Below are 17740 nucleotides of genomic sequence, written 5' to 3' on the forward strand. Positions count from 1 at the left end.
GTATTTTAAATACTGTTTTGTTTAAATCCATTTCGACTAAAAACCTTAAGACTTGGCTTCTCCAAGTTATCGTGACAGCAAAAAAGAAATGGAAAGTTGCCTTAACAGACCATGTAAGAATTTCTCTTACGTTGCTCACTTTCATATGGTCGATTATAGTATAGACGTCTGTGGCAGATCACTTTGTAATTGGTATTTTAGTGAAGTTGAAGGCATGATTAAAAAGTAGCTACATCCATCTTGCTCAGATGCTAGAATAGCCTGTTGAACTTAGTTGTCTATGACTTCTATTTTAAGAAATCATAGGGGTGCTTAAAGTTGTTGCAGGAATGCAGGATTATGGGAACACAACAGTAGTAAAAAATAACTTTATTTCAAGAGGGACAGAGATGCAGGACTTGGTATATCAGCTGTTCTTACTAAGGAAGACATAAATGAATGAGAAGAGAATTAGCTGAAGTTAATGCTTTCTGCTTGGTTTAAGGGGATCTCCTGGAGTACTGTTTGTTACATGATAGGTGAGATCCAATATGGTGGCCGTGTGACAGATGACTACGACAAAAGACTAATGAACACTTTTGTAAAAGTTTGGTTCAGTGAAAATATGTTCAGTCAAGAATTCTGCTTCTACAAAGGATACAGCATACCCAGATGTACTATGGTGGATCAGTATCTTCAGTACATACAGGTTAGTAAATGCATGAGCTTTTCAACAGAAAAAAACAATTCACACAAGTTTCTCACAAGTTCCTGAGATCCTGTGTGTCCTGTCTTCTCTGTGGATTCTCACAGATTCTTTATTACTTTCTAACAGCCTAAATATCTGTTAGTTACAACAGTAAATAGGTATAATTGTAATGTCTGTACTCTTTTCTTTTCCATTTGATTTGTTTGAGAGATGTACCTGAAGATATACAGTTCTTAAAGAGAACATAGAATGGAGTCAAGGTATTGGGTACTGTGGAGGTTCTTGACAGGGTTAAACTGGTGGAAAGTTGCAAGTAGCAAGCAACAGGAGCCTCAGACAAACGTACCCAAGGACACCGGTGCAGCTGGGAATGATACATCCTGAGAAAGTACAGATAAACTAGCAGAAGCYAGTGGGAACCAAGGTTAAGGGCAAGACAGCCTTTCCAAACAAGTAGCAGAGTACAAGGCRTGAYCGCTGCGTGCGTGATCGGTGTAATGATTGGCYCCCTGTGACATAATCTGCATGATGATTGGCTTAGCAAAGTGTGTCTGTGAAACCACTGAAGCAGCTAACTTTTTAAATATGCTCAGAAATAAACAATAAATGTCTCAGGACGCAAACCCTCCTGAGTCCGTGCCATTCATCCGCCACAGGGTACAGCCTCACAGAAATAAAAAAGGTAGTGATATGAAAGTATAATCTGACTTAAAATACTGTACACAGATTAAAAATGAATTTAAGTACAGTGTGGTTTGGGCTGTGATATAAATAACTCATAGCAAGCTATTTACAATAAGACTGTCTGAAGAGATGTACAGGATGAAAGAATAAAAAAGCCTCTTACTTTACAATGTGATCCTTTTTTTTCTTTTTTTTTTATAGTTAGCAAATAAATCCATCTCCAGTTGTGCTCTTTTTTGTTTGACTATGTAGAGTCTACCTGCTTATGACACACCAGAAGTGTTTGGTTTGCATCCCAATGCTGATATCACTTACCAAAGTACACTTTCCAAAGATGTTTTGGACATCATCCTCAGTATACAGCCCAAGGTTAGCTCTGGTGGAGGAGGTGAAACCCGAGAAGCAGTTGTAACCAGACTGGCTGATGATATGCTGGAGAAGCTTCCTGCTGATTATGTACCATTTGAAGTGAGTTAATGAAATTCTGTCAGAGATTACATTTACTCCCTCTTACTTTGTCTTATTAAAAAACCAAAAAAGTAATGGCATTAATTTTTCTAAAAGTGTCTCTAAATTCATTCATACAGACAATACTTTAAAAATATATTTTAAAAAGGCCTGACCAGACTCTTAACATCTATAATGAAGTCACTAAATGTGCATTGAAGAGCTGTTGTAATAGCTTTTTCAAAATATTAAACCACTTATGCTTAAGTTGTCATCTGCACTATGGGAGGTCATCAGTTTTTCAGCTAAGCTTGTTGACATTGTATTAAAGAACTAAGTTGATGTTCCAAGTGGGTTAACGCTCCTAAAAGTAGTACAATTTTGACATATGTATTACTTTGGGATTCAGCATACATCCTCAAGATATTTTTAGGCTGCTTTACTTTCTAGTAGGGAATGTTTTTCCTCACTGAATTGGATGCTGAAAAGCTTGATAGCTTTCATTGGTTGAAACCTAGTGTTAGTATCTCAGGATCCATATAACACCTAGTAGCCTATGTGGTTTTATTTATAATGGACACCTTCTGTCTCACAGGCACCTCTTTTGTGAAATAGCATTTTCCCTTCAATTTTTTTGGAAGATGGGATGTCTCTGAAGGTAAAAGTGTTTTCTTACAGTTAGAAAACACTTATTGATGACAAGATACACGGACACGCCAATCTGCTGCACATGTATCCCCATCCTCTAGACTACAGTTCAGCTGGAAATTTGAACAATTAGTATTGATTACTTAAAAAAAAAAAAAAAAAAAAAAAGAATCCCAATCTGGGTCTTTCCATAGTTCTTAGAGAGCCCCAGGCTTTGAGAATGCTGACAGTATAGTTTGCTTCCCTGGTGAGGCTGGTTATGAACTTCAAATAAATGAGAGGAAAATACATGTAAAGTAGTTAAGATTCCTGTATTTCCTGCATCAGGAAAATGCTGACATTTTATGTTTCGGTATATTTGCAAAAGCGTGAAAAAGCATGAAAAGCATGAAAAAGCATGGATATTTGGTTATGAGGTTAGTAAAGCATTTCCCAGCACTTTTGTTCTGAAATGGATGTGAATCAATGCAATGTGTCACCAGAAAAAAGTTCAAGCCCACGTTTTGTGCAAAGGCTAACTTTAACAGATTCTCAAAGCAGCCACTTGCTCATTTAGGCATTAAGAAGCTTTAGTAATTAGATAATTTTCTGTTGTCGCTTTCACGTGGAGAATGAAATCTTCTACCTTTAGGCTTTGGCAATGTGCTTTAACGAAGGTTGACCTGAGGACCTGATACCTGGCTAGATGGCTTGTGGAACCCTGAACTTGTCCTGTCAGGACACTGAACAAATGTGAGAAGGAACAAGGAGGCTTGCTCGATCTGAAAGCCTCCTTTCTCTTTTTCCCCTGTATGGGCTATGCTCATGAGTCTAAACACTTTCCCTATTTCTTACACCTGTTATATTTTCTGTAGTCCATTTTGTATTATGTAGTCTTCTCTCCCTGAAAAGGCATAATTATGACAGTGCATTTTACCTGAGCAGGTGAGTTACAAATCTTTGTTTTGAATTTGTGCTTGCTGAAGTTTCTGACCTACCGACTTCCTAGAAGCCTGAGTTTTATGACTTTCCAAAAGAGCATAGAAGCTGAACCAGAAGTCTGAGATCTGCAAAGGATTGCAGCTTGCTCAGTTTTAGGAGGATACTGATTTAGTGGTGGGCTAAATCTTCTGGTAGGTAGTTTAGCTCTCTTCAGGTTCTACTCAGCATCTCCAGCAATGGATGTGTGGCTTAATAAAGATATATATTAAATAGTGTCATTGTACAGTTAACCTATAAAGATTAGAAAAACTCTTTTAGGGCAGATCAGCTCTGATCCTGGGTGTCTTAAATTAGAGGTGAAATGACAAATTGAAATGTAGTTTGTATGAATAAAAGTGAATATGGAACTTTTTTACATAGTGGAAGTAATTAAATTCTATTATTTTTGTTAGAGTAAATAGGTAGAAAAATCCTAATAAACTTAGAAAGTTATGCATATTATTAAGAAAAGGGTTGCTATAATATATAGAATTCAATATATATATAATTTTTTTCACCTACGAATAGGAYAGTATAGATTACAAAATTTCTACTTATATCCATACAGTTGCTGCTAATTTGATAAYTTTAACACTTCTGAGTAAAAACATATTAGCAAGTTGTATTAGAATACAAGACTGGCTGGCACTGTGATAGTTCCCAGACATTTCTGATAAATAGCGCTAGCATTCTGTAGCAAAGTGGCTGGGGTAATCACTCTGACTGGTTAGTTCAAAGTGAATCCTTGGGAACTGCCTTTTGGAATTAAAGCTGGAATCCTTGAAATGGGGAATTGCTCTTTAAATTACCTTAGCTCATAGAGTTAGGAGCAAACCAGGAGGTAGGCTATGAATATAGGCACTCTCAGCCTCATAGATTTTTCTTGGAACAAGTCCTTTATTTCTATCATACAGGGGACTTGGGGAATATGCTGAACTGACCTCAGTTCATATAACTTCCTAAATAAAAGTATTATATCTTAATATTGTATTGGTGCATAACCTTGGCATAAAGCCATCTTTGGCTTTTACTTCTGTTCAAGTGGCTTTGGTTTTCTCCCTACAGGTAAAAGAGAAACTAAAGAACATGGGACCATTTCAGCCTATGAACATATTTTTGCGACAAGAGGTTGCTCAACTGCAGAGGGTTATTACCTTGGTGAGAAGCACTCTAACTGATCTAAAACTTGCCATTGACGGAACAATTATCATGAGTGAAAATCTGAGGGATGCTTTAGACTGCATGTATGATGGAAGAATTCCTGCTAGCTGGAAAAAAGTAGGTGTTGATTAGTTTGATTCCTACATCACTTGTTTTGTTTATTTTCTTTTTTATTTTTTAAAAGGAAAAAAAAGGTTTTTATTTCTGCAGAGCTGGATTAAGCTGCCAGGCATATAGTAAAGATATTTTTCAAATACAAATGTGGATGTTAAACAGGACTGCTCAGGTAGGATTTGGACTGGAATAAGCACAGTCAAAACAGGGCCTCTTTTTTGATTAAAAATAGAAAAGAATTTTACAATTACAGACATTTTCCACTTTAACAGATTGTTGCATATTGGCGAGAAAGAAGGCTAGAGAGAAGAGAACAATTTCAAACACTATGATGGATTTTCAAAAATAGCAGCCATACTAGTGGACTACACCGATGCTGTTCTTTGAGACTAAGACTCATAATCACGGAACCATGCAGAATGGTTGAGGTTGGAAGGGACCTCTAGAGAGCGTCTAGTCCAACCGCCTCCCCCCCCAGCAGGTTGCTCAGGACTGTGCCCGGTCAGGTTTTGAGTATCTCCAAGAATGGAGACTGCATATTCTCTCTGGGCAACTTGTTCCAGCAATCACTCTCACAATAAAAAAGTTTTTTCTTATGGTTAAGTGGAATTTCCTGCATTTCAGTTTGTGCCCATTGCCTCCTGCCCTTTCACTGGATACCACTGAGAAGAGTCTGGCTTCATCTTCTTCACTCACTCCTATTAGGTATTTATACATGTTGATAAGATCCCCCTGAACCTTCTCTTCTTGAGGCTAAACAGTCCCAGCTCTCTCAGCCTCTCTTCATATGTCAGATGCTCCAGGTCCTTTATCATCTTAGCGGCCCTTTGCTGAACTTGCATCGTCTTGATCATGCTGGTATGCATTGTATGGTATAGTTGATATTGCTATGATCTTAACTACAGCAGTTTAATTTCAATTAAAGTCTAATAATTTTTGTATTTTAGCATTGTGCTAGCCTGGCTGTGTTAGCAGTGTTATTTCCAAACTGGAGTAAAAGTAAATATTTCAATAATAATTAGACATTGACAGAGTAAAATGAAACGCTGACTATCTGGCTCAAAGAAAAGAGAGAGGAACTGTCAGACGCACAGAGGTGGCATGATGTTTTATTAAGCTGCTTGTGATAGTTTTTTCATATGTTGGGACTTGTTCCTACTCACTGGACAACTTAGAGTTGTTAAACATGTATAGATGTGCTCAGAAAAATGTGTTTTTTTTCTTCCAGCTTCAGATGGAGTTGGGCTTGCTTTAAACCTACTGGTGTAGCAGGATAGCTCTTCCTGTGTATTTTAGTGGCAACACTTGATTATATTTGAGGATATAATCCAGTCACCCAGCTTATTCTTTTGAAGGCATTTAGCTTTTTCCACTATAAAAAGATTTCATTGTAATATATTCATAGTCAGTCCATGGGTTGAATTCTGACATCTCTCTTTAGTTTAAAGAATGTAATTTTGTTATTCCACTTTTTCACTCATAAATTGCAAGGACAAAATGATTGTTTTTAAGGAGAATTGGAAGTGCTAATGGCAGCTGATGGGAAGAAATACGTTCTGTGCTACGTAACTTATAATATTTACTACCACAGTTGGGGGTTAAGGAAAGAAAACACTTTATGTAAAAGTAAATGATAATTATAGTAGTAATTATATAGTAATTAGTAAATGATAATTATGCCAGTGTTAAATCTAGTGAGAGGGAACTATTTTTGAAAGATAACCTGTAAACTTCATTTGTAGCATTGGAATCTGAAGCACAGCTAATAAGCATAGTATTTTATATGTTTATTTTGTTTTATAGAATACTTTTAAGTCTTTCCTGTATGTGTGCAAACTGTGTATTGTATTTTATTGTATTTTATTGTATTGTATTTTTTATTTTTATTTATTTTTATTGTATTTTTTATTTTTATTTATTTTTTATTTATTTTATTTTATTTTTATTTCYAATTTTTTATTTTTCTACAAAGTTTCTTCATGGTACAAAATCTAGACCATAACAGATGCTATTCAAACAGAAGTTATAAATCTTCACATAGGCAAAGCTCAATTTTCCTTAACTTTTCTTTCAGTAATGGCTGAATTGCTTCAGAAGAAATCCTAGTATCCTTATGCAACGCCCTTGGCTATAGAAAGACATCTCAACAGTATTTCTTCCTAGTTCAAACAGCGAGCTGATTTTGCAAAAATATAATAAAATAGTCAATTACCACAGGAAACATTAAGTATGTCTAAATGGAATGGTAGGCATGAACTTGAACAAAGCAAGGATTTGCTTTAGATTTCAGTAGGACACAACATTTACCCATCAGGCTAAGGTTTCACATATAAAATAGGAACTTTAAATATGCTTTGCTAACATGCTGTTGTTTATTACCTTGTGAAGAATTACTTATTATTTACATGAATATGAAGTTTTAAAAACTGTTGAATAAAAGTGAAAAATGAACACTCTATTACCATTTTTAGGCATCTTGGGCTTCCAGCACACTTGGTTTCTGGTTTACTGAGCTTCTAGAAAGAAACCACCAATTTCACAATTGGATTTTTGAAAGCCGACCAAATTGCTTCTGGATGACAGGGTTTTTTAATCCTCAAGGATTTTTAACTGCAGTGAGACAGGTAAATTGTATTTAAAGTCTCTTTTTGCTTATTCTTAGATGTACTTATTTATTAATATATATTGGTATGATGAAGGCTGAGTTATGTACATGGCTCCATTATATCAGCAGGGGAAATATGTGACTGCATAACTGTTCAACATTTCTTGAGTGAAGCATTCTTCCTCCATGTATGCTTTTTCATTATCAACCACTAGCGTATTAAAATATATTTCCTACTTTGATCCCAGCCCCAAATACATAGGAGCTACTTTAGAAAATTATTAAGGTAGGGTGGAGAAGTAACACATCATCTTACCATTGAGGTGTGCCTGTAAGAGGTGTGAAGTCCATGAATTTCTTTTCCCTTTTTTTTTTCTCCCTTTGGTCTGTATTGAGTCCTTGCCCAGTGGAGACTGGCCAGAACAGTTATTTTTCTGTTAGTCTCCTGTTACGCTTCTGCAGTTCTGTAGTTGACTCAGTCTCTCTGCATTAAGTATGAGAGAGTTTTCTTTATTAATATATATAAAGTATGAAGTTTGATGTACCTATTAATGTACCTATGTGGACTTGGTGATGGCTTGCTCAACATGCTAGTTGCATTTAACAAGTGAGCTATTTTTTGCATGAAGAGGAGCCAATAATACCTATGTTGATAGGCATACTTGGACACAAAGTAGAGACAATAATTGTCTGGAACCTCTGTCAAATTGGGAAGAATACGCAGGTGGGAATCCAGTGGGAGCTCAGACAAAAGCTAAGTTTTGGAGGAAACACTGAAGACTTTGAGAGAAGGAAATAATCTCCCCTCTTGCTCTGAGACCTGGGTACTGTAATTTTTGCATGTCAACATGAAGGTCCAATGGGTGACTACTTTACTAAAGCTGCAGACATAGAACCTTGAATTTATACAATAAGACATTTCTTTCAAGTAAACAGTCCTAAGCTGGGGTTTTCTTTTGGACCCAAGCTTGTGGAAAGGATGCAAATGAGAAAGATGAAAAGTCAGAATAATAATTGACCTATAACCGTTTCACTCATTTAAAGCAGCTAAGTAACTGCAGTATGGGGCAAACATTTTTCAAATTACTTCCAACTTCTTCGAATAAATATCCTGAAAAATATTTACAAACTCAAGATAAAACTTAGATCTGGCTTAACATAATGGCATGGGGTAATAAGGGACTGGGCAAGATAAAGGAGTGTTGTCCAATGCATTAAGTAATTATTGATTAAATTTGAAATATGCTTTGAATCTAGAACATATCCGCGTCCTAGTGTTGTCTGGGTTTTTGATAGTCTCTTTATGTAGTTTTGTAACTGAGTAAGAAAACAGTTAATGAGGACTATAGCTGTAAGAAAAAGAAGATAACCCCCAAAAGTATGCAGCAAATTATGCATTTGCTTTTGTCAYAGGGACTATTTTACTCAAATATAACACATGCAGTTAATGCTGTAAAAGGCTGTAAAATGTTCACATTCACAGGAACCGGTTACCATTGGCATTCACTTATTAGGTTACTGCTGTGGTCGTAAACTATTGTATATAACAGAAAGACTAAAAAGGGATGGAAGGCTTTCATGTAGTACCACCCTGACACTCAGGGGTCAAACTATTGAAAACATGGACATCAGAAAAAGTTAAAACTTCTGTATTTAAGAGGATAACTTGTGACCATACACTGCAAGTATGTTTCTAATAAAAAAGAAAATTAAAATATTGCTCTGCACACACTTGAAATATTGCTCTGCACACACTTGAAAATGTAACCTCCAGATTTTCTTGCTGTTTGGAGCAGGAAATAACACGAGCTAGCAAAGGATGGGCTCTTGACAGCGTAGTGCTGTGCAGTGAGGTCACTAAATGGATGAAGGATGACATCACAAAGCCTCCTTTGGAAGGCGTCTATGTGTACGGGCTGTATCTGGAAGGAGCTGGTTGGGACAGAAGAAACATGAGACTGGTTGAATCTAAGCCCAAGGTGCTCTTCGAGACGATGCCGGTTATAAGGATATATGCAGAGAATAACAGTAAGTGTCTAACTTGTAGRGGATGCGGTTTTCATAGAATCAATGCAACTTCTGTTCAGCTGCATGAAAGTCTATTTAGGGTGTAGGGATTTCATGAGGCTATCACTCTTCCTGTATACATATTGAATCTTTCTTTTTTGATAGGGGAGGCTTCCCATATTAAAAAGATATTTTGGCTTTTCCTTTGCTAGGCTCATTGTTAATAGCCAATTTTTGCCCTAATTTTTAGATTGGTCATTACCTTTTGGTCTTAATGGTGTTAATAACTTTCTGAAAACCCATTACAGATGAGCTGTTCTCTGCCTCATCTGCCAAATACACTTGCATTTAGTTTTCCATTGGCAGTAAATTTTAACTGCAATTAGAGGTCGTAATTCTCTGTACAAACAYGTACATTATTATAATGCTAATGTCTACTCCAATGATAATATTAACATAACATTAGAAACTAAAAGGGCTGCTTTTGTATATTGGTGTATTGGTAGTGTGTGGTACTGAAGTGAGTTGTAAATGAAGTTAGTCTATTTTTCTCATTGGTATGTTGAAGAGCTAGATAAACATTCAATATGAGTGCTTACGTAACTGAAGTATATGTATTGGAAACATGGATAGCTGCAGAATGCAGCTCCTGGGTTGTTATGAAATTGCAGTAAGCTCGAGGTGATGGTCAAATCAACCGATAAACTGATGCCCCAAAACCTGAACCTGAATAACCTCTTTCCCCCACCTCAAAAGTCAATGTAACAGTTCTGAGGAGGAACACTAAACTGTATCTCTGCAGTGTGCATACACCTATACATACTTATATATAAATTTATATATATGTATATAAAWACATTTTTTCTGGACAAGGCTATGCCTGAACTAACAGAAGCAAGTAAAAGATGGAGAGTGATGGAAGATATTTTAGTCTTTGAGGCAGAAGAAGTCTGTGAGAATAGAAAGAAAACTAGGGAGGTGAAGGATAACAATCTAGATTATACATGTCCATAAATCAGTATTTTTAATGTGTTTTTTGCATATACAATAGGAAGTGTTTTGAATAGGAATGTGCAATAGGTTAGGAATATCTAATGTTGAATGTAAAATTGGAAACTTGTTGGAGAGCAAAGCTTCTCCAATAGCAAAGCCTGCTTATGTGCTGTTTTGCCAGGATTTTTTGAAATTGATCCTTTATGAGAGGAGTAACTTAGATTTTACATTTGCCTTGTGTCTAGACCTTTAAGGTCCTGGTGGTTCAACCCAGTTTCATCGATTTTCATGTCTCTTCTGTCTTCTCAGCTTCAAAAGATCCACATCTGTATTCTTGTCCAATCTACAAAAAAACAGTAAGAACAGATCTGAATTACATAGCTGCTGTGGATCTTAGAACCCTTCAGCCTCCAGAGCACTGGATCCTGCGTGGGGTAGCACTTCTGTGTGATGTCAAATAGTGTTAAAAAAGGTTTCTAAGAGTTCTTGTCTGTTTTTAAATGTAAGCATCTATACGTAGTTAGCTATATGATGGGTCACTTTTAAAAATATGTTTTCTAAGTCACAGATTCTTCATTATTCTTTTTAGTAAATTGTTATCAATAAAGCTGTACAATAGGCTTATAAGGCTAAATTTTAAAGTAGTAATTAGTTTGGCAAATAGATTCAAGCACTACCTTTGACCTCTTTGTTTGTTTTCATGGTAAATATTTAGTCTTCCTACTAATTCTACTTTGAACAAAGATTAATTGATTTGACCTTTGTTACTTTTCTGTGGTTAATTGTGCTTGCACCAGGGCTTACCTTCAGCAGTTAAATACAAAGCATGGGTATTTTTTGTCTATGGAAAGCTAAACTGAGTTGATCATTCATATTAGTTAATATCCATCACGGTGATGATCCAAGATTATCTCCTAGCTGATAGTTTCTAGCTTGATTGTTGCCTAAATAGAGAAGGTGAGAATGGAATAATGTTGCACCTGTTTTATCACTTGGAGGGCAATTGGATTGTGTAGCATGGGGAATCAAGCATTTGACAGCTGCTAGAATTCATTACTATCTGGTTCATGACTTATATTCAGTGGGGAGAAAGAAAAATGTTCCATTACACTGCTTGTTTTCTTTTCATGTGCTAGTACACCAGAAGAATTGAGTCAATCTTCATCAAGGTTATTAATTTTATGACATCAGTTTTAGCTTTGTTTCTGCTCTAATTTTGCAATGTTGTGATTTTTATATGTTGTCCTTTTCTTCCTGTCTCCTCTTTTACTTATGTGCTGCAGCCTTTTGGTCTCCTCAGCTAGATAGGAAACCTGTCATGTGGGAATTCATCTTCAGAGGGAAATGTCAGCACCTGTAGTTAGTTGAACTCTACTGACTTCACATATCAAACACACTTTTTTTAATCATTAAAATGCCACTGTATCTTTGTTGCTGACTCCAGTAGGTGATATATCTTAGTGATCCACTAATCATTTGTGATAACAGGGGGCTGCTGCAGAAGAGGCTGTTACAAAAAGAACCAATATTTCTGGTGCATTTGCCATATGTAAATCCCCCAGTGGAGAAGCTGTTTTCAATTTTATGCCAAATCCATAGGTGGGATTGGAAGTGTGTGTTAATTGGCTTATTTATTAAATAAATGTATTAAACATATCTCTTGCCTAAATCCAATATTTTAAGAAATAAAAATCTTATTAGAAGACTGCATAATTGTCTTTGTATTTTAGTAGGAATGGAGATGTTAGTGTTCAATATCTAAAGTCAAACCAGTTATGAAACTTAGGTGGAACACTGATTTCATTTGAAACCTTAGTTGTACAGGTCTTTCCATCTTGAAATTATTGTCTTTTTTTTTTTTCTTTTTTTGTAAGTCACAGTGAAGCAAACGAAGCATGTGAAAATCTCCTTTAGTTTTTTTTTTTTAATTTGGACATTGCAGTAAATAAATTTAAAATGTGTGGGTTGAATTGTCCTTTACTGGACCTTGAGGCACCATGCACAGGCTTCCAGGATGCACTCTAGATGCTCAGCAGATTTCTAAGTTGCTGTGAGCTCATGTATTTCATGAACGGATACATGGCTTCCTCTCTGAAGTAGATGCACAGACTTAGTTCCTGTGCAAGTCATTCATACAGGGAATTTTCAAGTCATGTACATTTCAAATACTGCTTTCTCAAACAGTGCATTTATTTTGCCATTTAATACTGTAGGTTCAATGGAGATGTCAAACCCCAAGGTAATTCTCAGCGAGTGAACTTTGTGCACGTTTTTTTCATGGTGTGGTTTTCTATGAGGGTGGTGGGGAGAGGAGAAATACTCCAAATAAATTCACATGTTGTTGATGCTAGTTATGTCAAAAATTGTTAGGTCACTGATGCAGTTGATGCTAGTAGTGCCTGTCGTTTCTATTGTTAGCTCCATTTYTAGTCTTTTAAAAGCTTTGGCACTGACTCTTTAGGAGCCTGGAAAATCACCAGCAGTAATGATTTCCTATGGCACGGGAAAGCTTTGATGAAATGCAAAATCATGTTGTGACCCTGAGCACACATCCCTGCTCTCCCAGGGGTTTGGCTGCCTGCGCTCGGGGATACCTTAGTGCAGCTGGAGGCTTGGAAGAAAGAGCCCCAAGAAGCCCTGGTGAAGGCTGCCTCTCCTTTGCTGGAGAGCTGCTTTTAAATTGAGGCTCTTGCCCATGCTCCCCACCTGAGCTAGACTGCAGCTGCATTGCAGCCATGCCTGTGCCTGTCCACGTACCTCACTGATCCAGACCTGGCCCCTGGCCCATGAACCTGACTTTCTGGCTTGACCTTGGACCTGCTTCATCACTATGGACTTGCCTGGCACTCACTGGTCTGTGGCAGACCCTGGTTACCCTCACCAGAATGGACCCTGACTTGCTGACTCAACTTTCTGGCTGGATCTCTGGTGTGTGTTGTAGCTATGGCTCTTCTCTTGGGGCAGCCTGCCCTTGCTGCTTCCACACGCATGGCTCCAAACAGGTGAGAGCGTGAATCCTGTTCCTTCTAGCCCGTCTTCTTTGTAGAAGAAGCAAAGAATGAAATGGTGCTATGGATACAAATACCAACAAAATTGCAGGCCCTGATATGTTACAGAGCTGGATGTACCTTCTCCTCCTTTGGCTCTGGTATTGGTCCTCAGTGCGAGCCAGTTACTCCAGAAACACAGTTCATCACCATTTACAGACACCATTTTGGGGACTGATACTGAGCCTGCAGTACTAGAGATCTGGGGTTCTGGAAAAATGCAGGAATACAGGAGATATTCCCCCCTTTTCTTTCTGAAATTTAGCATGATGAATCTGTGCATTTTGGAGAACACTGAAGAGCAAATGTTATGCAAAATTCTCTCAGAATTAATAGTAAAATTACTATAAATACTATTATGCAGCTAGATACACTATGCTGTTTAGGCTATACTACATAGGAAGGTCTTGTCTTACTTCTCAGCTTCTTGAACTCTGTGCCTATATCCATACCTTTTAGCTTATAAGTCACTCACATTGATGATTCTTATTCTCAGTGTTGTTATTTGTTCCTCATTTCAGAGACTATAATGAAGAAGAAAAAAACAAGTTTTTATCATAGAATGCAGTACAATTCCATCTTTAATTATATTTGTCATCAATGAAAAGAAAATTTTTGTTTTTATCTAAAGTACATTGGTACATTCTATGTACTAACTAGTTTATACAGAAAATATTTCTCATTCTCAACTATCCTTCATTAATTTCTGTTTGATAATGAAATCAAGATTGCAGGAAGTTCAACTTTTCTCTCCCTGACTGTGTTTTTTCCCTCATTGCTTTCTTGCTTCACCTTGCTTGCCTGGACAGTTATCCTGATCTAATTAGCTGTATCTGGACGTAAAAAGTGACTTCCTAACTGATCTTGAAATGGGGCTTGACTAGGGCTTGAATACAACCCTTTCATTTTTAGCAGTCATGTTTGCATTGCATCTCCATGATATCTATGTAGAAGTATCTGGAGGCATATGACTTAGGAACGTATGACTTAGGAAACCAATGCTGGAAACAGAGTTGGATGAAGAGGGAACATATGAGACAATGTGCAAAATTAAAGGTCTATTAACACACAGGTAAAAAAAAAAAAGACAGTTCTTTTATGTCTACAGATCCCAAGATCTACCTTTTACTGGTGCTTCTGGTATCTTTTTTTATTCTGTAATACACATCTTTTCCTCAAACTTTCTCAATTAATATATTATTTTTTTTGATACATTTGGTCTTGCAATAATTTACAATTAAAATGTACAGTGTAAATGATAGTGTGTGTGTGTATACTCGTATATTGATGCATGTATTAATACAGACAGAGTGAAAAAGGAGAATGAAAATCTGGACTTCCAAAGCTAAACAGTGAGTACAAGTTGCCAAACTTAATTTGCCTGTGAAGTCTGCACATCGTTAAAATAGAAATTTTGTAGTATTTTCTTGCATATTTACTCTTAAATATCAATTTCTAATATTAATATTTAATAGTAAGCATTCATTTAATAGTATATTTAATATTAAGTATGTTTTTTATTTTAAGTATCTTCATACCTTATTGATTTCTTAATATAAATATTTTAATAGTAAATATTATTTAATATTRAGTATTTTAATATAAATTATCATATTTAATAGTCTGTATTCACTTTTATTATTAATTAACCAATAATTAAATAAATATCCTAAACAAGAAAAATATTGAATAAGCACTGGGAAAATTGGCAGAAGAAAGAGAGAGAAGAACAACATGTTTTAATTTAATTTATGCCACTTGTTGTTAAATTGGTGGAATTATTGTAAATTATGGTTACTCAATATTTGAGATAGTTTGATTAAAAACTGAGTGCAGGCACTAGGGTTTGTCCTAGATATAAACACACCAGTACCATTATCCATTGCTTCTCAAACAATGCATATATAACTTCTATTAATGGGAATGGGAATTGGCCGGGGAATGAAAGAGGGCAAACAGGTAAGGGCCTTGAAAGAGCTAGTGGGAGATCTGGAGAAGGACAAGAGGGATAGAAATACTATATTTAGGATACAACTTGACAGTAATTTTCCTCTTTCAAATCGCAGTCTAGACAAGATACTAAAGGGAGGGGGAGGAAAAAGTATTTGCTAAAAAGCTTTCCCCTCCCTTCTTTTTTGAGCTTGAAGAGAGCAATGTGATGCATGAGCTCTTCTGTCTTTTACATACAGGTTAAAGCTCATTTGAAGGTCAAATTTCAATTTCAGATTAGAACTGTAGTTCCTACAGTGTTCCTCAGCATGAGAGAAGAAGCATAAGTACTATAATATTTTGCCACTTAGAACTATTGTTTGAAACTGATAACACCCCTTAACTTGCTGGGGAAGCCATTATTTCTGCTGAGAACTGAAGTACCTGTTTCAGTTTTTACTCTCAGAAGGTACTATACATCCTGCAAAGATGCAGAAAATAAAAAACAGATGTTTGATTGCTGTTGTAAGAACTTGTTTGGTTTTTTTTTCCCCCAAAGGTGCCATCTTAGAACAAGAACATTTACACAGAAAAATAGAGTTATGAAACTGTGTGACCTTCTGTGAAAAGAGCTTAACGTGGTTTAACAGCAGGCAGTGTAACAGGTTAGATGCTGGTTTTACATGAATTGTCTGCAAATATTTGACAGTTACTTCGCAGTTTCTCTGTTAAATCACCACAAGTATTGCAGCCAATATATATAGCCTCTCACTCAAAGTCCCCAAAAGTTTGTATAACTTGAATAAAAAAGTTATTTTTTTGAGAAAAGCGTCTTTTCATGTTAACTGACCTTACTATGTCTTATATTACAGTATATCCTCCTGCATTCAGGCTGAAATAGTTCGTAGCTACCTTGCTTGCTCTCAATGAACTGTGAGTCCAGCACAGTAATACCAGATCAGCTTGGAAAGTGCACCTGTAAGTGGTTCATCTTATCTTGCAGTTTCATTGGTGATCTGATCAACATATACTTGGAAAGTAAATGCTGACTAATGATGAAGCCCTGCAGCACTATACATGATTATGACAGAGTGTGTGTGCAAAGCATATCTAGAAATCTTTTGTGGAATAAAGATGTGTTTAATATGTCTCTCTCTTCTGAGTCGTTGTTTGCAAAAAAGCAATTCCTTTACATTAACTTAACTCATGTATATCAGTATTGTTGCAATTGATATGCTTTGCATAAAGTGTGTAGAAGATAAAATAACTCATTGGAACCAAAACTGAATGAATTTGTGCCTTCAAAGAAAAATTTTTACTTCATTTCACCCCCAAAATAACTTGATTTGCATTTATTTATGACACTACATTGTGGAATAATAAAGCTCAAAAAATGCATATCATAGACAGTGACATGCTGAGTTTTCATTTTAAGCATTTAGAAGGTATTTTATCATTCCAGAAAAAAGCAAGCCAACAAAGAAGCAATTTTAGAAAGAATAAAAAATCACTTAGTACTTGAAGGGTGTTTTCCTTTTTCCATTTCAGTCTAAAAATTCTACATAGTAATCCTTACTTCCCAAATAAACAAATAAAGCTATTCTTGATTTTTCCAAAGGAAGAGTCTCAAGTCTTCAAGTGAATCTGAGGATGTATGACACAACATAATGGAAAGGAAATTCATATAAAGAAAAACACAGCCTGATCTTTGGATTTCAAAATTTGATCAATTGGCATTAGTGTTATTCTGCGTTATGTCGGCACTATAGAAATTATGCTTGCTGCCTACATACTGAGTGAAGAATTTAATTCTTAGTTGAGCTTTGTGGTTGGACAGGTTTGAATGCATCCCCCCATCTTTTTTATCTTAACAAAAGTTAAAAAAAAAAGAAAAAAAAGAAGAATACTACTCCAAGAGCTAGTTGTCTGCACCGGGATAAGCAGTGGTTTCTTGTCTGTATAATGCTAACAATGCCCAGGTGGAAAGGCAGGCCCTGGAAATCTCAGCCAAGCCATGTGTTTGGTCTATACAGTCTTGTAGGGTTGTGTTAGTACAGCGAGAGATGTTCTCAGAATAGTACTTGATGACTAGGCACACCTTTTTGCACTATGCCTTAAATGAATTCCTATCATCAAGAAGAAGAAAGACTGGGGGGAGGAGGAGGGAGAGGCAAGTGAGAAAGTAAAGGAGGGGGGACAGAATCACCCCATAAGACTGGTGTAAAGCTAGAAATGGCTTTTATTGTGCTTTCTATTTATTGAACTAGTTTTATTTTAGGGAAAATGCCCTATGGCTCTATTACCTGTAACCATGGATGTTAGTTGTGGTGAATTTTTTTTACAAGGCTTGGCACAAATTGGTCCCTCACTCTTCATGTGTGACAAGGAGGACTGAGCATATGTTTTAAATACAACAGGGTAACTAACTTGCTGTTSTAGCTTTTTTTTCTTTTTACT

At 36.2% G+C, this 17740-nt stretch overlaps 1 protein-coding gene across 1 annotated transcript in view; it reads left to right on the forward strand.

Moving 5' to 3' along the window:
- DNAH5 (dynein axonemal heavy chain 5) overlaps positions 1–10768 on the forward strand; it is a 146874-nt gene extending 136106 nt beyond the window's left edge. Inside the window, exons 74-79 of the mRNA XM_026077914.1 lie at positions 485–688; positions 1625–1840; positions 4493–4705; positions 7174–7326; positions 9104–9335; positions 10617–10768. Coding sequence (XP_025933699.1) covers positions 485–688; positions 1625–1840; positions 4493–4705; positions 7174–7326; positions 9104–9335; positions 10617–10768 — 1170 coding nt within the window. The remainder of the gene's footprint in view (positions 1–484; positions 689–1624; positions 1841–4492; positions 4706–7173; positions 7327–9103; positions 9336–10616) is intronic.
- The last annotated feature ends 6972 nt before the right edge of the window (positions 10769–17740 follow it).

This window comes from Apteryx rowi, unplaced genomic scaffold (assembly GCF_003343035.1).
Source record: "Apteryx rowi isolate R43461 unplaced genomic scaffold, aptRow1 scaffold_469, whole genome shotgun sequence".
Classification (NCBI taxonomy): domain Eukaryota; kingdom Metazoa; phylum Chordata; class Aves; order Apterygiformes; family Apterygidae; genus Apteryx; species Apteryx rowi.